General features: G+C 42.0%; 1 protein-coding gene across 6 annotated transcripts; it reads right to left on the bottom strand.

Moving 5' to 3' along the window:
- Positions 1 to 232: 232 nt before the first annotated feature.
- picalmb (phosphatidylinositol binding clathrin assembly protein b) lies at positions 233 to 18,140 on the bottom strand. Of its 6 annotated transcripts, XM_026370641.1 has the most exons (23): positions 17,354 to 18,140; positions 13,753 to 13,895; positions 13,518 to 13,593; positions 13,307 to 13,409; positions 12,422 to 12,515; positions 12,118 to 12,229; positions 11,891 to 11,997; positions 11,744 to 11,785; positions 10,172 to 10,257; positions 9,941 to 10,064; positions 9,717 to 9,850; positions 8,540 to 8,640; positions 8,230 to 8,382; positions 7,739 to 7,822; positions 6,194 to 6,286; positions 5,886 to 5,996; positions 4,242 to 4,358; positions 4,109 to 4,139; positions 3,898 to 3,997; positions 3,665 to 3,724; positions 2,803 to 2,907; positions 2,346 to 2,451; positions 233 to 1,689 (listed from the first exon to the last, which is right to left on the bottom strand). In XM_026370641.1, exons 1-22 carry the CDS (start codon positions 17,481 to 17,483, stop codon positions 2,359 to 2,361), a joined length of 2,199 nt encoding a protein of 732 aa, XP_026226426.1. In that variant the 5' UTR covers positions 17,484 to 18,140; the 3' UTR covers positions 233 to 1,689; positions 2,346 to 2,358. The 6 variants fall into 6 exon arrangements, with proteins under 6 accessions (XP_026226426.1, XP_026226384.1, XP_026226392.1 ...); XM_026370599.1 differs by lacking the exon at positions 7,739 to 7,822 and having other exon boundaries at positions 17,354 to 18,136; XM_026370607.1 differs by lacking the exons at positions 2,346 to 2,451; positions 7,739 to 7,822 and having other exon boundaries at positions 17,354 to 18,131.
- Positions 18,141 to 20,971: the final 2,831 nt, after the last annotated feature.

Raw genomic sequence — 20,971 nt, 5'->3', positions numbered from 1 at the left:
CCAGCCATCACGCAGCAAGTTCTGACAGAGACTAATACAAGCACATCTGCATTTTATAAAACATCTACAAGAGTCTCATCAAGTGCGTATCTTATGTAGTAATTACATCAAGGAAAAAACACTTTTACTTTACATTCCTAGATAATATGTTTGAATAAAAACTGTGTAACTGCCCTTTAAACCTTAAGTCATAAAAACTCAAACCAACAAAAGAAACGAGGCACAGTTTGTGGAAGCTGCTCTTTATTTGTAAAAGAAAGAAAAGACTTCAGTCGTTGTCTGCTACACGTTCTAATTACATAAAGAAAATATCTGCGGAGACAAACGCAGAGAATATCCTGAATCAAACTTAGGTAGAGTCAAATTTGATTGAATTGCTTTCATATTTCATACATCTTTCACCTTTGCACTCGAAGAACAGTCGGTTTGTATGTACACACGGAGCACCGATCAACAGTGCTCCTCCGCTCGCCCGCCCCCCTCCTCGACCCTCTGGATCATTTTATACAATTAATTTACATCAAATCTGTGAGCCGTTCTCCCCGTTAGTGTAGCAACTAGCTAACCAGCAAGTCCACTCATCCCCCCCCACCCCTCGCCCCTCCGTGTCCCTCACCCCACCGAGAAACTGCAGTGTGGAAAGATGTGTGCAACATGAAGACAACTCTTTCACATTCAGAGTAAAGGCAGCCTTGAATATGATCAGTGAGTCAATGGCATGCCAAGCTTAAAGCAAATGGAGCCCACCACCCAGTGCAACGCTTCAGATTCGTGGATGAAGTGTTTTTTTTTTGACTAGACAGGAAACCATTGCAAAAAACCCTAGGCACAGAATCGACTATATACTGGTAACTGACTCATACACTAGCCCCTGTTGTTGGACAGGGAGATTGTGAAGTCTTTCATCTAGTAGAAAAGAAATGTTTTTCTTACCACAAAACTCAGAATATTTAGTGCTCTATCATTCCGCTTAATAGGTGTAATTTATATAATAGCTATTTTTTTTAAGTCTACCTCTCAATGATAGTCTGAGATTCTTGTTTAATGCTGAAGCACTCCCACAGGTGTTCACTGTACTGTAGATTTTACATTATCCCCCCCCCCAATCTTAAACCAATAATCATAAATAAATACAAACAACACACAAGGAATGTCTACTGTAAACACGGTAAAAAAGACAGAAACTAAGCAGGTGTAAACGTCATTAGCATCACTACTTAGTGACAGTTAAATAACTGTGGGGAATGGATGACTGATGGTCGGATCAAGAAAGGGAAGGATGGCTCTCTCTTTTTTTCTTCCGCCCCCTCCCCGCTGAACACAGTCTTTCCATCCAACCACAGTGTTTCCAAATACATAACATCGAAGTTTCTCAGCACCCAAAACTATCGTTACAGATTACACTGTAAAACAGATAAGGAATCCTCTTAAAGGGGGGGTTAGACAGCAGCATCACTCGACGTCTCGGACAAGTTACAGAATAATGGGTGTGAGCTAATCGCCAAACGTCGTATGGACATGGTTACCATGGTTTCTGACAGCCGCTGCGCCGCTGTGGTCTCAACATGTCTGCATTTGGGGTTGTGTGAATGTTTCTCCGAGGAGTTGGACTGCAACGAGGACAAAGCTTTGCTGCTAAGTGCTTAATCTTCCGAGAGACGCTTCTCCTTCAAATTACATGAACTGCATCTGCACGAAGGAAAACAGACGATGTTAGAGAAAGGCCAAGATGCGAATGGATTGAAAGAAATGTTACGTCAACTGACAACAGCAGGGCCCAGAGACAGCTTAGCAACCATAACTAGCAGGGCAGCAGTGTAGTCAGATTGTTATAAAGACAGTCACTTTACTTTTTAACTATTGTAGGCAGTAAAAAAACAAAACACTGGCACATCCAAACATATCTATTAACCCACAGTAAACTGAAGCAGATCACCTGCTAATAAGGTGGTTAACCTTTTAGTTAGTAAGTTCTTCCTTAGTTTGACATCACTGAGTGATCAAGTGCATTTTAAGACCAATTTTCTTTTGATGGAAATTTCAATGGAAAACCTGCCACTGTAAGTGTGAACTGTATTTGTGCTCTTGAGATGAACAGAGCTTGATGAACTGTGAGTTCAATTCAAAAATGGCTACAAGGTTGAGAGAAAACAGGCTTGATCAAAATGTATTGAACAGAGGGTCAGAATGAAATAGGCCACTCAAAGGGAGCAGTGAATGCATTCGAACAAGCAAAAAAACAAACAAACAAACAAGCAGAATAAATGAGAAAAATGTGATAATCAGATGAGAAGCAAAGATCAAACAAAGGGTGTCAGCAGTGGGCATGCAGGTGCATGCAGTACCTAAAGAGACGCTCTACAAGAAATCCTTGAGAGAGAGGTGTGCAAATGGATCCTGTCCAGGGGCTCGGAGAGGACTCTGGCTGGAAGGACTAGAGGCTGCGGAGGGCTATTTGAGGAAGAAATACAGCAAGTGGAAGGAGCAGAGGAGAAGTTATAGTCAGAGTCTGAAGGACTGAGATTAGTGGAGAAGCTGTATGACAGAGGGGTTAATAAAAAGGAGACACCGGAGAAAGACAGGGAGTTAAAATGAGGGAGATGATTCACAGTTTTGTCCCTTTCAGCTCAAGAGAGTGAAGGGTTCATTATTAAAACTGTCATCATCATCATCATCATCTTCACAGTATTTACACTGACAACACAGCTCACACACTATGATCCACATCACAGCACAATGAATACACCTTGATAACTGAACATGTAGATACTGTGTGCTGCTGTCTGACTGCCGCGCACCCACCTGAGCACTAGACACAGGACCAAAGGGGTTGGGTGGCCTCATCACAGGCTGGTTGTACATCATAGTGGGCGGATTCATCATCCCCATCGAGCTCATTTGTGGAGGCTGCAGAGATCAGACAAATTAGTGTAGTAGAACACTAGTTCAATCATTTACTTTACAGATTTACAACACTGCTGACTAAATAATTCATGTTGATATTTTTTTAACTGGGTTAAAAAAGAAACTGTGTGGCATCATTCAAATATTTTGTGTTGTTATTCAACTAAAGGTTTGCTGAATAAATGTAGTAAGGTAGTTAAGAAACAAGAAATGTAGAAAATTTAGTTTAGAAAAAGATACAAACAATCTTGTGGTGAATTATTTATGAGCAGAAAACCTACTGAGAATTCTCTGGCCTTCATTACCAAACTTTAGAGAATGTCCATAAAAGCAAAACAACAGCTCACTTGACCCAGTTTTAGTGCTTTTACTCAATTCTCTAAGTGATAAGAAGCAGGTAAATGACACAAAAGGCATTTTGACTGGATTAACCTATCAAGGGGGGCTGAGGCAAAACGCTGCCTGTTGGACCCCCATGATTTAGGAATATGAACACAATCAAGAGTAAATACTTTAAGAATAAAGTTCAGGAAAACTATGAAGTGGATCTTGGATTAAGAATAAATCAAATACTTTAGATCTTTAAACACTTTGAGCTTAGAGCCCTCTACAAATAATCAAAATCCAAGTGATCTAAGGTAAACCTGAAGTCCCTGGTGATCAGGGGGCGTCTGGGCAGTTTCCCACCTGGCCTGGGTGGTGATCCACTGTTTTAGCTAAAATCCTACCTTATGCACAGTATATTTGCCATAATACTGACCATGCCGAATCCCATCATGCCTGTCGGTGTGGTGGCAGGGAAGGCCATGACCGATGTTGGCTGAAAAGAGACATTAATATAACAATAAGAACTGATACACTCAAATCTCCTGAGAAACAACAGTAATTATGCATTTTATACCAATGAAAACCAGATATTTGCCAGTAGAACAACACAGGAATACAGCAGAAGCAGAAATCATGAGCGATGCAGTGAAAGTCTGTATGTGTCACCATGGAGACGGGGTTCCAGGTCGTGGTCGGCGCCGCCTTCGGCTGCCAGTTGGTGCCACCAGTCATCCTCTTCTCCCCCGGCTGGCTCCAGTGGATGTCACTGTAGATTAAGACAGTTAACGTCAGCAGCAGCTTGTAACTGCCCTGAAAGCACAAAGCTGCTGCTGTTTCTGCACCGCCGAAATACACAGAGGGATGATGCATCACTTACTTCTTCATCGTGCCGTTTCCGATGCCGAGATCTGAGAGAATATTCAAAAAGCAGGTGTTACATGTCACTCTGTGCCTTTTCTTGAAGAATGTGTGCTCTATCTGGTGCAGTGGAGACACAGCATCATACTCACTGCCTACAAGGTTGGCCAGGGAGGAGTCAAGGTCGTCTGACACCAGCTTCTCCGGCTGCTGACTGGATGGCATGTTGGAGCCGGCAAGAGTGGGCTTCAGGATGCCCCCGCTAACATCTGACAAGACACACAACAAGAGAAAATGATTTTGATAATCAAAGATCTAAATGTGCTGATGAAAGACAGCGTGTGGTAGCAGCAGACAACAGTGTGTGTTCTTCATGTATGTGAACTAGTGACTCTGGAAAACTTGCAAGTGCTGCAGGTGTTTGTCCACATACAGCTCTAAGAAACAAATCACATACTTATTATATCACTGCTATAAAAACTTCTCTGGTTCTTCTGCAGTCAGCCATCACTGGACATGACCCATTAAATCACCTTTGCAGAATCACTGAAGCGTCCTAAGAAGACCTTTGAGATGTCGCCTTTTCTCTTTTTCTTGTTTTCTGCACGACTCCTTGTTTTAGTCGAGTGACATTTGTTTGATTTCGTTTTGTGCCAAAAAAAGAGGAAGGCTTCGTGCAGGACTGGCCTTTGATGCAGCTTTTGCACACTGCAGTTAAGCATGTCTGCCTTAGCAAAAACAGAGGTACAGCATGCCCGCTTACAGTGGTGGTTGAAACAGAGCAAGTCCTTAAACTAGACAAAAGGAAACTAAACAGACACATCCCAATATTAATTAATCGCTTGTGAAAAGTATATCCAATATTAAATATGTGTGTGTGTGGGGCTAAAGTATGTGAGTTCATGCTCTCAGTAACTGCTGTGACCCCTTTTTTTTGCAGCAGTAAGTTTGAATCATTAGCAGTAACTGTTCCTGCACATCAGCTTGGAAGGATTTTAGCCCGTTCCTCTTCACAGAACTACTTCAGCTCAGGGATGTTGGCTGGCTTCCTTGTACAAACTGTCTTTCACTCTACTGCTTTACGTCCAGCAACATTCCCTTTCCAAAACATTTCTCCTTTCAGCCATTCTTTGGTATAACAGCCTGTGAAGGGATACCTTGACATTTCCCCGCGTGCTTGTTTAAACTCAGAATTCAAAGCTTCATCAATGATTTAAAGCTGTGCTGAGGCAGGAAAACATGCCCAGAAAATCAGACCTATATGACAGACCTCCTGGACTATTACACATCCTGCTCTTGATGTGAGCTTTACTGGTTGACTACTCTTAGGGTGGAGTGTATTTATAGCAATGCCTTTATCAATCCTGCTTATCCTTTGTTGATTACCTTACTGATTCCTGATGAATTGATTTTCCGTGTAGAAAAAAGTGTGCAGCTGTTTTATTATCTCCATGTTTGAACAGTACAATGTCTGTGTAATAACATCTGAAAATGCTGAAATACATTACCATGCTTTTTTTCCAATAACAGGCATTATCCAGAAAAAGACTGGATAATGTATCTGTGTTAACCTGCACTAAGGCTTTGCAGTTGTTAATATATGATTTTAAGAATAAACTTATTACAATTAATACATTTATAGGTGTAATATGTTAGTCCTACTTGTTTAATTGCATTTCCTTTGTCTAGTTTTAGGACTTGTTTTGATCCTATTTTACATAATATTCATGAAGAAATAGAGAAAACCCTAAAGAGTTCACAAACTTTTCCTTTATATGGAAATATGAATTCCTCACCATCAGAGTTGAGGCTGTTGCTGCCTGTGGCTTTGGTTCCAAAAACTGACTCAAAGTCCACCTGGAGTGCCCCCGCTGACTGCTGCAGAGGGGCCTGGGGCGTTGAGTATCCTTCATAAAAGTTGACAAATGAGACAGTTGGACACAGACTTACAATATGTGAAATTATGCTTAAAAGCTGAGCACTGCTTAGGAAAAGTAGAGTTCATATATCAATGAGCAGTTGAACTACGAACTGAATAAACAACCTTCTGTACAGAATAGAAAACTAGCACTGAGCTACTGCTCAGTGTGCTTCAGTACTCTACCTCTGAATAGACCTGCTACAGTAGAGGGCTCAGTGGGGAAGGGAGCCTGGTGTGGGAGATGCTGGGCAACGGACGCTGGACCACAGAAGGAGTCTGACACGCCACAGGAAGCAGGAAGAGGAAGACAAAGAAGATAAGAGAAGAAGAATGAGAATGAGATAGGTGGGTAAGAACAGACAGCATCAGAGGCAGGAAGAAGGTGTATGTATAAACATCTCAAAGTAGTTTAACTTTAGGTGTTTTAAGTAAAATCTAAAGGCTGATGAAGGATACATCAGTGCAGAACAGTACTAGAGAAACCCACAGTTAGGCTGTGCGATATGACAAAATATATTGTGTGACGACAGAAACACACCTCTCCTCTCATATTATTATATATCATTTATATATATTATATTGTTCATTTCAGCGTAAAGGCTTTGCATTCTTCCACACAGCAGAGCAAACAGATTTTGACCCACCAAGGCAAAACTGGGAGCTTGTACCTAAAACTGGGACGACTCGCATGGACTTGGTTTGAGTGTGAAAAGCCTGAGTGAGAATCATGTCAAACGGTACAGAGAGAGTCTAGCGTGGGAGCCACAAACAGTACAGTCAAAGACCCAAAACAAACCCTGTGGTAAAAAAATCTTGAGGATGGAACTATTTATTTTGCATTAGAAATGACCTATGTCAGGATCTGAGGCTTTGGTCATATCGCACAGCCTAACACGGAGTGACGAATCAAAGGAACGGTGTCACAGTTTGAGAAATACATTTGTTTGGTTTCTTGCTGACCATTAAATTAGAAATCCAACTGTTATTTGTGTACAATATTTAGCGTATGTAGCGGCACCCAGCAGTTAGTTAGCTTAGCACACAGAACGGAAAATGAGAAACAGTTAGCCTGGGTTTCTTCAAAGCTAATCAAATCTGCATATTAGCTGCAGTTATTAGCATAGCATCTCATTTGATAGGAAATGCCATCAAAAATAATAATACAACAAAGAGCCTGGTGTTGCACCCTTACTGATTCATGAAAAAATCTACTGTATTCAAGTTTCTTGGTTTACAAATCAGCATACTATAGCTACTAAACTATATTCTATAGCAGTTCCTTTTCTATTTAGACCAGGATATTATATGTGTCCTGCTGTTATTACGAACTTGTCTCGGCTAACCTCTCGATTCGCCTCTTCTGTCGAGCTGTGACATTATGTTTGTTATAGAAATTTTGGACTGATCTTTTTCCAAAGCATTACTGGGACTACCTCTGATGATGCAGGTCACATAACATACAAGTCTTCTACTAGTGTAACTACGAATGTAACCAGCTGCTGGTTGTAGCTGTAAATTTACTGCACAGACATAAGAGTGATGTTGCGCTTCTTATCTAACTCTCAAAAGGCGAGTACACATATTTCTCTAAAATATTTCCTATAATATTAGTTAAAGTCCATGTTTGTACCATAAATGTTCAAATAAGGGCCCTGTCTATATGGAATGGGATCCTATGTTTGCCAGGGTTCAGGAAACATAGGCGGAGATGGTGAGCCATCATAGTACCTGAGATGGAGTGTTCTATCCGCACTGTGCGTTTGTAATTGGCTGAAACTGATGAGTTTGTGTCAATAAAGGGATTGTAACGATCTGGAGAATCAAACATAGTGTTGGTAAAAGAAGAACAGGTTTCAACTTAAAGCTCTATGGTACGTTTGTACTACAATACAACACAAAACTGTTCATTAAAAGAGAGGATGAATCTAAAAGCAAATGTGTGTACGGCCTTTGCAGTGGGCCATGGAGACGGTCCTACCTAATACGTTAAAGGAAACAAGGTTTGTTTCCACTAAATGTAGAACTTTAGAACTTGAGCTTGGCATGAACTGCAATGTGGTGTATTTTAAAGACGGACAGAAGAGAATTTAGACAGAGCACAGAGAGACAATCAACACTGAAATGACAGCAGTCCGATAGACATGCAGGCTAATCATGCCAGTAAGTGACCACAGAGATACAAAGGCAACTTTTGGAGGAGAAACAAAATGAGTCGTTACCACCAAACACTTCATGACCAGATGTCCTAGAGGAAAAGCTAACACCGTCTGACGACATGACAGGTAAGTGAGTGGCATCGACAACAAGTTTTGAGAGGAAAGGGTTAAGGTTTGGCATGGAATCATCTCCAGCTTCAGCAGAGGTGAAAGGATCTAGGCAGACAGAAAAAAAAGAGAGACAGAGAACAGAGGGAGACAGGAAGACGTGGGCGTCAGAGTCAAGACAACAACAAGAGAAGAAGAGCATGCAGAACAAGTCCAGAAAACACACATGTTGGATGGGGAGGGGTTTGAAGAGGCAGCTCTTTACCTGCCCACGCTGTTGCCACTGGAAGCCCCGCTGAGCCTGATTTTATGGAGGGCTGGAAAGTTGATTGCAGGTCAAACAGGTCACTCTCCATCTTCACTGCGCTGCAGACAGAAGAAAAAAAAAGCATCACAGTAAGTGAGAAAAAGATTGTCTGGTTAACGGATGATAACACTGTTAACTGCAGCCCTACAACTCAAAACAGACACAGGAAGACACTCCCATGTTGGTCAAGCCCACATATTGGGCAAATTCACCGTTTTTCAAATTGCTTCCTACAGTATGCTTTGAATTAGGGGAGTGCACGTATATGAATGCTCTTAAACCTTTCCTCTTCCTTCCCTACATTAAAATATCAACACCTCCTGATGACATGACTGGGAAGTTTCTCAGTTCAGAGGTTCAGATGATGTCCTCTGGAGCATCATCAACACTACAAGCTATTTAGCAGTAGAAAAAGTGGAGGGACGTTTAACACCATTCCTTTAGAAGTACTCCCTAAACTAGAACTGTAGTAAGCAAAAAAATCAGCGATGTTGCCCTTTAATTTTAAAATTTGAATACAATTAACAAATTGCAAAAATAAGAGAAACACCTGTCTGATCAAATTTCTTTAAATTGCATGTTTTTGTTATCAATCCATAATCCAAACATGCTCAGTTTAACATCATAAAGCCAAACAAAAGCAGAAAATAACATTATTTAAGTCATTATTTTCTAATGAGCCATTATTTACTGACTAATTGTAGTTGAAACTTTTACCAGTCCTTTTTAGACACCGATGCTGCTACTGTACGTTTCCATCATAACACTATTATACTGCTGTTGCATTCAAAACAGTGGCAGGTGAATAGTCATTTACAGCATGATTTCAACTCAAGCATAGCTGTTGAGCTGTTGCCAAGAAACATGTGTACAAAATATTGGCTGCTTCGACTGCTGTCACAATACAAGCTAAAACATACGATGTGTTCCTTCTATACAAAATAGTGTGGTGACAAAATGCTGCCATAGACTAATATCTATAAGCTGCTTACTGTAAATGAAAATAAATGGGGAAACTGGACTTCAAGGGACTAAAACAACCAGTTAAACAAAAACATGAAATAGAAGAAGCCTCATAGGAAAATTCTTTCTTTCCAAAATATAACAGGAGATATGCTGTATACTCAAGCTGTACCCATTTGAGCAGCTGGGTGTGGAGAACAGGTCGATGGCTGGTGCTGTGCTGATAGTGCCCCCGGTGGTGGAGATAGGCGATGTATCAGTGGTGGCAAAGGAGGGCCTCTTGGAGAGCTCTTTGAGCCTTTGTTCCTGAGGAAGTACAGAAGTTCAGTTTAAGAATACAGGCAACGGAGACAACTAATCATACAGTATATGTTTAATGCAAAACAGCAAACAAACCTTCAGAGCTTTGAGTCGAGCCTGTTCCTCTTCGAGAGCTGCCTGCTTCTCCCGCTCATCCACCTTAGTGAAAGACATCCCCGTGCTGGCCAGCGACGAGACTGCATTTGACAGAGTACTGGCCCTGCGGGAAAAACAGAAACAGATAAAGCTGAGACACAGGAAGACTCCGAGATGTGAGGAAAAGATGAAAGTAACTCAGAAATACCATAGCTGGGAGGATCAGCATACCTGCTGGCTGCGGTGGAGTCTTTGACCTTCTTGCCCTCTAAAGAAGCCAAGTGCTGCTCCAGAGCTTCGAGGAGGCTACTGGGAGCCTGTCGTGACAGAGAACACACAGTCAGCTGGCACCTGAGACACACAAACTGTACTCTGTATGGATATCAAGACCAAAAGAACAGTGGTGGGCAACCAAGATATGAGCAAAGTACACTACACACCAGGAAATACACCACACAGTTTAATCCCAAGTGTTTGTAGGCAGCCAATTTACACATTTGACTACGAGGTTCAATTTTGCTCCACAAATGTGAAATATCAGCTTCAAACTATTAGTTACCCACCACTGATCGATGGCTGCATTTCAGCCCAAAAGCTGCTTTGGATGAGAGTAACATCTGTGTGGGATGAAGTACTGCACCACGGCACTTTCAACAACCTGGCCGTTGTTGAATTGGCCGTGTCTAAGCACAATGGGGCAGCCACTTTGGAGTAGATGAGCTACATTGGTTTTACACCTCAAGACTGAGACCAAAGTGAAGAGAATTTTACCACAGCAAATTTTTTTTCCTTCAACTGTTTTTCACCACGATGTAGGAGACAGAGCAGAGCAGAAGCATGCAAAAAGACAACACTGAGACATGTCACGGACACAGAAGAAGAGTGAAATGATAGTACTTACACAAACTGTGAACTAAAGTGGAAAGATAAAGGGGAAAATACAGAATATAAAGGTGATGACAGTCAGAGGGGAACGCAGTTCTCTGGGGTAAAGTATGTATGTAAAAATTGGACCCATCAGCACAGCACGATAGTGTGTGCAGCTTACTCTTAATTAGGAAACATCTAACTGTCACTGTGCATCAGTGGATTGCAACTCAAGGGGTTATCTAAAAACACTTAGTGTGGACGTTACACCTTTATTTACTGTAGAAAGAAGGAGGAGAAGAAGAAGAAGGTAAGAAGGAGGAGAAGAAGAAGAAACGAGAAACAGGAAGAAGAGCGCCTCCTCGGCCAAACATGCGCTTGCGAAGGAAACCATGCAGTGTGCTTTTATTTTGAACAGCGTCTGTGTTGAGTGGACTATACTCTAGTTGGATAAGGACAGAAATGGGAAAAGAGCAGTTAGAGGAAGACACGTCTCAAGCTGATCCTAACGATCAAACTGATTTTATTTGATAAATGCTCCATAGCCGCCTCCGTGTATCAGATCTTTTCCATTCATTTTTGCAGGTTTCCACATCTGCTTCACATACTAACTCAGATGTGAACAACAAGCGCTCCAAAGGTGCACAGGATACGCAAGGTAGCCATGATAAGCATGCAAAGACGTAGTTAAAAGCATGTATAACGCTCTAGTATCGCATAGTGGTGACAAAAGTTTCAGCGGGGCACTGACATAGCACAGAAGCTTTCTTACGGAGGTTTTCGATCCATGGTTGGAGTTTGTGACCATCTACGAGTTTAGTGCCTCTATTAGTATCTCCTCTGATATTTGGTGTTAGTCGTTTGGGGCTATTTAACAAAACTCAAGCGAGAGTTTTTATTAAGAGTGGAAGTCTTGGATCAGGTTGCTTTGCTTACCTGTGAAAGGTCTGGAATGTCTCCTCGATCAATGCCCACCTGCTGTTAAGGGGAAAGGAAAGCAAGTTACAATCTTGTCTCTGCAGCATAAAGACACGAGCTAACTGTGGAACTGTCAAAAGATGAGAAACATTTAGTGGCATTTACCTCTGCTACTTTGAGGAACTCGGATATTCGGGTCATTCGGGTGAGAAACTTCTTGTAAATATCCAGACCTTCTTTACACTGAGTCTTCTTCATGTCAAAGTATTTCTCTGTGTGAAAAAATAATCGGATTTAATCCATTTCAACTTGACAACTACAAATTGTGAGGACTAAATTAGCCTAAAGTAAAAAAAGATTTTTAAAGCTAAAGTGTTTCTTGAAGGTCTTACCAAGCAGGTTGATAATGCCTTCATTATAAGCAGCAAAGAGCCTGATGGAGTCTTTGAAGAGAAGCATAAAGGCTGCATTGATGACTCCATTAGTCAGTTCATTGGCATTGACCTGAGGGAAAGCAATCAGCCAGGACATTTATCTTGCAGCTTCTTCACAGCGATTTGTTGACACAAAAAACAGAGCCTGTGTAAGTGTCTCTCTATCACTCTGTGATAATGCATCTGACTTTGTTTGCGGCAGCCTCGGTGCAATCTCCACGCTCGAGCTGCAGAGCTACGGGAGGCTTCACCTTATACTCACATTGAAATCGAGGAGGGCGTCCATCTGGTTCTGAATAATGGGGATGGTCTTGAGCAGCTTCTCTGTATTCATGGTCCTCATAACACCGTCCACTCTGAGTAGACACAGAGATCAGGTCAGAGCACAGTGGAGAGCGGGAAGAAGACGAAGCAAACAGTATAAATATTAGAACATGATAACAAACATTTCCATTATCAATGCTCTACAAATTTCTACATTCAAATTATTAAATTGAAGCTTCAAAATAATTTCAATGCCATCTTGACTTCTGCCATCAAGCTCCCTCATCGTCTGCTACTGCACTACTGTCCAGTATGTAACTGTGGAATCCCATCCTGGAGACCTCTCACGAGAAGTGCGCAACGCTCAATGGCACCACATCCCAGACAACTACAATATGCCAGATCCACAGACTGTATAGCTAAAATCATTAAGAATCACAACCTGACAGCCTGACCGTGCAGCCCGACATTTGCAACGACAGGTCTGGGATTTCATTTCACAAATATATCAACTTAAATCTGATACCAAGAGAGCTGAAACAATTCGTAAATTATTATTACATTCACATGTTATTTTGCTTATCAATTTTGAAACAATGCAAAGGTTTGTGGTTTCTCATAATGTAAGAACTTGCTGATTTGTTCATAGTAAAAAAAAATCATTGTAAACACAATATCAATAGATTTTGGACAAATGTTTTGTATTGTTCTGAATGGTGATCAACATTAATTTCTGCCATTTTTCTGAGTAATGATAAAAATCCAGGTTTACGAGAGAACAGGTTTATGAAGCAAAGTACCTGCTTGTTGTGGCTCCTTTCTTTTTCATTTACCTTCATATTGTAGAATACAGATAAATAATACAGATGCTTTAATCCCTTACCCGCGTTTAACTTTCGTAAAGTCAAAGGCAACCTGTCTGTAAGACACTGCTTTCTCATTCAGGTATCGACTATACCTCCTGATAAATGTAGACATGTCGTAACCTAGGGGAAAAAAGAAAGTTTACTTTCATTTCTACCAACTGTAATACCTTTTTTAATGGCCCACAAATTCAGATCGACTTACAGAAGAGTCAACAATCAAACTGTTACCTTGTAACCCACTTTTGTCCAAAAAATTACTGAGGTTGAATAGTGTATTCCTTGATGCCAGGTACTGGACAAAACGCTGCATAAATAGATTAACACAAATTTATGTTAGTAATTAACAGCACATTCAATCTCAAATCATCTCCTGTGACGTTATCAAACTCTTTAGAAGGTTCAATTACTGTGTAACCACTTTGCTGAAAAGATCATGTGAGCGTCGTGTCTGCTGCTGTCTCACCTCGTTGCCATAAACCATGAGGTGGTGTGTGGTGATGAGCGACTTAAACACAACCACCCAGCTGGTGTTGGTGGTCCTCTCAAACAGTGAGTCAGCCAGCTGGGGGATGTTCACGTTCATCTCATTGGTGCAGTGGATTAAATCTGAAAGACAAAGACAAATGTTGAGGAGATCATCTCATTTAACAGTGGAGCTCTTCTGCAACAGTACAAGTCATGTTCTGAGCAGAACGTTCTTCAAGTCTTCCAATGTCGATATTTAGAGGATTATTTGACTGCCTGTGATAGTGTTACTGAATATCTTTAGATTTATTGGATCATTAAACCAAGTCTGCAGATGGAACACCTGGCAAATGATTAACATGATTCACATCAAACAGTCACAAGCAAAATCTCCTCCTAGACATGGAGCTGATGAGTCAAAAATACTGTGATATTACACTGCACTAATAACACAATACTGTCTGTACGCTGCCTTGATGTCTGAACCGAGAGTCGGTGAGTGTCACAGTGTGCCGCTTTCTGATTAAGTGCCACAGCTCAACAAGGATGAAGTTAGTCACAGATAATCCTTTGTGCTGGGAATGTATTGTCACAGGCCCCATGTCGAGTTTGTGAGCAGACGAACACCTGCTGCTGCCTGCGATGGAGAACCAAAGTGACCACAGATGCTCCAAGTCTTTCTTGCACAACTGAGCCAAAAGCAGTCTCTGGTCTGACTCTGATGCTTACGTCACCCACAGCGGGTCATGTTCAGTATGTGTAGTTTGTTCAGATTGGGAACCTGTAACCAGCGTCATTAAATCCAAAAGCTTGAAGCCCAGCTCAACGTTTTGGTGACAATGGTTTCTATGCCATATATATCATGTATGTGTTTTGGATTGTTGGTATTTACAAAAAACACATTTTAATAAATAATAAATTCATCTCTTATCTCATTACGTTATGATTAGCATCCAGGTATCTAATCCTGGAGTAGTTCAAATTAAGTTAGTTAAATTTAAAAATGCTGAATAAGACGATCGATAACATCTTCCATTTTTCAAATGGAACTATAAACTTGAAACGACATGGTCGACCACAGATAGAAATGAGACAGCGGTGTGTTAAGAGATGTCGAGGATGTCTTCTACATACAATCTGCATAATGAACAGTAAAATCATCATCTTGTAATGCCAATGTAATCAAGAATCCCAGCAGGAGTAGACACTGATTCTGTTCATTTTAATTGTTAATGGCCACTGAACAGTCCTGTAACAGACGTAAAGAGCAGGGCATTAAGAGCCGCTCACCACGCGTGTACTGTCCCACTTCCTCTGTTCATATGTCCACCCTACATTCATGCACTGGTTGAACGTTGTTAGTTGAGGCAGCACAAGCTCATCAGTGCTACTGACCCCAGCATTCGCAGCAGTGATCAGACTGACGGGGTAATCAGGCCTCACTTTCTGTCCTATATTTGACTTTTTCAAAGGCGGGGGACTCTAAGTAGGACAGGATAACCTTCCAGAGACGAAGCAGCAGCAGTTAGCATGGGCGGCTAAACTGCCCAGAGAAGAAGATGACGAAGAGGAGCTGAGCAGAAAGGAGGAGGAGGAGGAGGAGGAGGAATATGGGGGAGTACGATGAGCTGACAGCACTGCTGTGTTACCAGCAGCCTGCTAAATATTCAAAGTACTTGACATTGAATGATTTGTTACTGAATTCATCACGAGACACAAATGAATTTGATGACAGTTGTGATGTTGCTGAACTGTTATAAAATGTATCTTTTACCTACTAAATGGAAAATATTAGAGCTGCGCTGCATGTTCAAGTCACAGTTACTCAGTTCAGGGTGTCAATAAAAATGTTATAAGTTCCAATAACATTACATCATAACATACAAAAGTAAATGTAATTAACTTTTAACTATCAAATTAAATTATTTTAAAATAACTTCATGGTGTCAATCTAAACATGACTTTAATGTTGATATACAATAAAATATTGAGTAATAATGTGACTACTATACTGAAATAGGATCAAGTTGGTATCAAACGCTGTGTAGTATTAGGTTATAAAAACTATTAAGTATCGTTGAGTGTTTGGTCAAATCAGTGGTCGCATTTACTTCATATTTAAAACAACAGTTCCTAATGGTATTCAAACTTTTGCCAATTTTAGAAACTTTCTTTTTATGGCTGCTTACAATATGATATACTTCCACTGATATTTGGCTTCTTTTTTTTTTGGGTACATGCAAAATAGCTTCTGTAATAAAACAATATTTTTATGAACACGACCCTGGACGTTCTCCATCGGTCTCCCTTCACTTATATTACCTTTCCAATAAAAAGACATGCAGTCATCCCCAAATAGCACGTAAAAGTACAATATGTGGAGTTACACGGTCATAATTGCTTCTATTGTGTCAGAATGGGACGCAGAGATAATTCTGTGACAACATTAAATTGACTAAATGAATTCATTAAAACTTGCAGAAACAAACTTGCTGCTGTTTGCCTTGTCTCTGTCACTCCAACCACCCAGCTGCCCTTATGTTTCAACACTAAACAATATTATCTGCACAAATACTGCTTGTCTGCACCACGTGGGCGATGGACCAACAAGGTACCAAACTTCTACTCATCTCACCTTGGAGCACCAAAAACACTCACTGCATCTATCCAATATTATTAGTTAGGAAACTCGATTGTTACTAGATTTCATTTCAGTGCCATGACAGACATGAGTGTGGGGCCTGAAGCTACAGGGTACACCTTTTATTCCTGGACTGCTGAGGAACTATTCTGATGATGATACAGGGCCACTTTGATCACATCCACCATGCATACATCTGCAAGTGCAGATCAATATGCAGAAAATCTACCACTGCATCCAGACTCCTCTGTACCAGTGCATCAGACAAGAAGAATTTCAGCTCTTCCGCACACGTCATGGTTCAGATGCGGCCGGTTTCATGCCCTGAGAACCACAAACTGAGATTTTTTTTTTTTTTTGTGCTCTGAAGGTTTCACCTCCTAGTGTCTCCAGCATCATGTCCCCACCTTACACAGACAGCAGGTATCACCTTACTCAATCACTTCCCTGCAGGATGTGGCCTGTGCTGAAACAGACACTTGTCCTGCTGCAGGTGCATCTTCAGTGGGTAGGAAAGTGGTGAAAGGTGTGAGCCATTCCTGTAAACGTGGATTCAGGCCCCCCTGGCTTTCTCATGCTGCTTTAAGGCGTTTCTGTTGGTTACATTAATATTTAGCATAGTGCTGCTATGTTAGCTAGCACTTCCAGCTAGAAGTCAGTGGGCGAAGGCGAGAGCTGATTGAACAAGCTAGTTTGACTGAAACTGAGGCCCAAATGTTCCTAGTACGTGATTAATAAGCGTTAATAAAGGCTGCTGCGTCTGTAACATCATCTTAAATGTGTACAGCGGTGTGAACGAGGCCTGTCCTCGGTCTAATCTCCCTGACTCGGAGCAGCACTAGCATGTAGCCCGTCCTGAGGCTTTGAGGCCTGGCAGCGCCACCACCGCCATGTCTCCGAGAGAGGAGATTTAACTTGAACCCCCCCCCAAAAAAATGTGCCGTTCAAACATACTCACAGTCCAAGTGTTTCTTTTTGGGGCCCATTATTTCGTGCGTGGTGGCCTTGCACACTGTTTTGGACACGGCGGAGCCCGTCACGCTGTGCTGGGCTGCGGTGATCCGGTCCGTAATGCTCTGCCCCGACATCTTCGCTCGCTCGCTGCAACAAAAGGCTTTTTAAACACGCAGCGTCGCGCCTCGTCCGCCTCTGGGTCTCTGGGTCTCTGGGTCGGGATGCGAGCTTCAGGGAAAAAGCAAAAAGAAAACCTCCACCACCTCCTCCGCAACCTTGCCAGGCCCCCCCCTTGTTCCCCACTTCGATGGAAATGGGAATCTGAACTCGGCTACGGCCGCCGCGGACCGGGGGAGGGCGGAATCAAGAGCGGAGGAATCGGACAACAACAACAACAACAATCACTCAGATGTTGTTGACTTTCTTCCTGCGCCGCTTCTTTCCGTCCACATTCATTCACATTTCACTGGTGCACTGATTGCATTTTCCTCTTGCTGACTCATCCGACCCGGGTGTCGGTCTCGCTCTCATCCCGCTGTGGCACACCGGATCCCTGCGTCTCCTCTCCTCTCCTCTCCTCTCCAGCCTCCGCCGCTGCTGCCGCTCCTCCTCCTCCTCCTCCTCCTCCTCCTCCTCCTGCCGCTGATGCTGATGCTCGGCTTTAAAGCGCCGTGAAACAAAACGACCACTACAGACGGGAAATGGCGGGCCTCGCTTTGCTCAGCTCCTCCGTCGGATGTTCCTGCTCGGAGATCCGCGGTGGCGCAGGTGGAGCCACGCTGACCGCAGAGCAGCTGGCTACAGCGCACGGATGCTCGGTGACTGGAGGCCCGAGTGGCAGGAGGAGGACTTGTTGGACGGTGTCTCACTGATGTGTATTCTCAGTGCACCAGTAGTGAATTGATTTCATTTAATAGCATCTTATTTTGATAACTCACCCCAGATCAGTGTAGCAGCACTGTGGTAAACGTGTGATATTGTGTCTGTCCAGAAAAGACACGCTGTGTTGATCCAAATGATATTTTCACATCCTTTAATTTGTCTTTAAACCTGAAAGTTAACATCTCGGTGAATAAAAGCTTGCTTCGCTACATCTTGGTGTGACAGACTTCAAAAGGATAAATTCACACCATCCAAGGCTGCCAGGAAAAGTAGGCAACTGCCCAGGGGCCCACAACCCCCGGATGGGCCCCACATGTCCCACTTTTTACTGTGTGTCTTTGGGTTTTGATGTAGGAGTCCTGCATCAAGATCAAACCTTAGTTTAATACAACAATCTCAAATCAAGGTTCACCAACACACACACACACTTTTTTTTTTTTTAAAGAGCTACGATCGCTTGGCTTTCGTCAGCACATGATCTCAGGTGTGTTCATTTTTCATGGAGATGGAGCTGTTGAAATGCAAACTCATTGTATGTCATGACTTCCTTTAAATTGATTTAAGTTTCACGCTGATTTACTAAGTTAGAGTTCATGATGTGCTCATGCTGTGCACATTCCTAAATGAGGGTCAGAAGTGGATTAATGTGTCAGTGGGTCCCCGAGCAAAAAAAGTTGTTGCAGTCATGACCCAAAAACCATCTAATGTAGGGGCTCCTCTTCCAAAAGGTTTACAGTGAAGTGTCTTTTTTTTCCACTAAGGACAGACTAATGTTACTTCAGATCAAACTGTGGATCAGTCGGTTAGTGACTTAGTTAGTGAGACTCTTAATTAGATATATGGGACCGTTGATCCTCACTTTGTGCTTGTTCAAAGTGCATTTGTTGGGTCCTTGGTTACATAGTAAGATCACAACACTGCTAATTATTGTTTTGTAAAATTGAACTGAATTCGTTTTCTTCCAAAATACACACAATCCAATACACAAGGGTGTGTTGTGTGACTACACTGTGGAGCTCTTTAAAGTTATGTCCTCCAGCGAAGACAGCCGGAGCTTAAGATGTTCAAATAATGTTAATAATAATCATCATAATCATATTTCATACTTAATAAATTCTTTGTGGACAGGCAGCTGCATTTTAGCCCTCCAAGCGTTCATAGACGACTGCCACACCAACTCAGTCACAGTCGCCCACTAAACCAGACATAATGTTAAGAAGAAATGATTTAGTTGGGACTTAAATGCACCACTTTAAACAGCAACACCTGAGCTCTCGTGTTGATTTGGATATTTGGATGAAAATTGGTGTGACATACTCTTAATTATGTGCTTCATTAATATGAATAAAAATAAGAATTAGACACAAATTAAAAAGTATGATCCTCAAAGCAAATGAATGTATAAGATAGAAATCTATGCAATCAAAGGGAAATATGAAGAAGTTAATATTCTTTAAGTGAACAACAAGAACATTTCTACAAAGCAGAGGTGCTAAAAACACACATGTTGAAGCATATGAGTCTATAATAATAAAAGATGGTTCTTATTATTGGAAACAGGAGTTGATGGGATGAGGCTGCAGGTGTCTGCAGTGCAGCAAAAACACCACAGGAGGGCAGCCCATTGCCACCTGACTGAACAGTCTCCCACAGTCATCAGCACAAGTGATTTAATGAAAGGGATTCTCATGTCTTGTCTCACTAACCTGAACGTCCTGCATAAATTAGTCAGATTATACAGGTTGTGTTCAATTCTGCATTTTTACCACTACAACGTGAATCACTCGCTTCATTTTACCGCCTCCCTTTTGATTTACAACAGACTCAAGTCTTAGTCTTGATGTGATCGTGAATCCATCCTATAGCCTTGCGTGTGATATCCTTCACAAGGTCAGCGTTTTGAAAAGCACGGCTTCTCGTGTGTTGTTCTCTTACTGCAGGCTCGGGTTTCATGCACAAACAGTAAGTCGGCCTGTTGTTTTCCCACCTCACCGGGGAATTTTCACAGGCTTTCAGTCCATCAAAGGACACAGACAGTGGCCACTGCAAGCACACACTCACTCACACTCACCAGCTAGTCCATTTATTTTCATATTTAAAAATCCCAGTTTGGAATAAACCCCTTTTCTTTTAATAAATTGCATCACTGGTGCAAGTATGAGTGATCCACTTTAATCTGTACTGCAAATAAACTATCTTTACCCAGTTTGCCCTTCCACTGTGGTTCCTGGCATTTTTTTTTTTTTTTTGAAACATTACTCACGGAGGATCAAATCACAGCACTGCCTTTGATGAGGGCTCCACTTTCCTGTTTGTGTTCAAACTGGAGCGTCGGTTTTGCAGGCTTTTGTGACGCAGTCCCAGATTGTGTGTGATTTAGAGGTCTGTTTGTTGAGTCTGGATGTTTCAGGCTGATCCGATAGACACGGCTCTATCTTTGTCCTGAGCCATTAAAGGTCTCCTGAGCACAGCAACCTGCAGGAAACATTCACTCCGCTCAGGAGAGCTGCACACACACCCCTGAACACTACAGCTGGTAGATGTGGTCCGACATAATGTGAAAGAAGGTAGCTTCTGGTGGTTTAGTCTTTAACAAAACCCATGAGTCGGCTAAATAGGTCGTTTGCTGGGTGGGATTTGTAAAACAAGCAGGATGGTAGTGTCTTCGCCATATGTATTCATTTCATGTTTATGTGAGCATCTGATCTTGTTTGCTCTGAATGGCACTCGTCTGCTTGTG

This window comes from Anabas testudineus, chromosome 13 (genome assembly GCF_900324465.2).
Source record: "Anabas testudineus chromosome 13, fAnaTes1.2, whole genome shotgun sequence".
Classification (NCBI taxonomy): Eukaryota; Metazoa; Chordata; class Actinopteri; order Anabantiformes; family Anabantidae; genus Anabas; species Anabas testudineus.
This window is presented reverse-complemented; position numbering and strand designations above follow the sequence as displayed.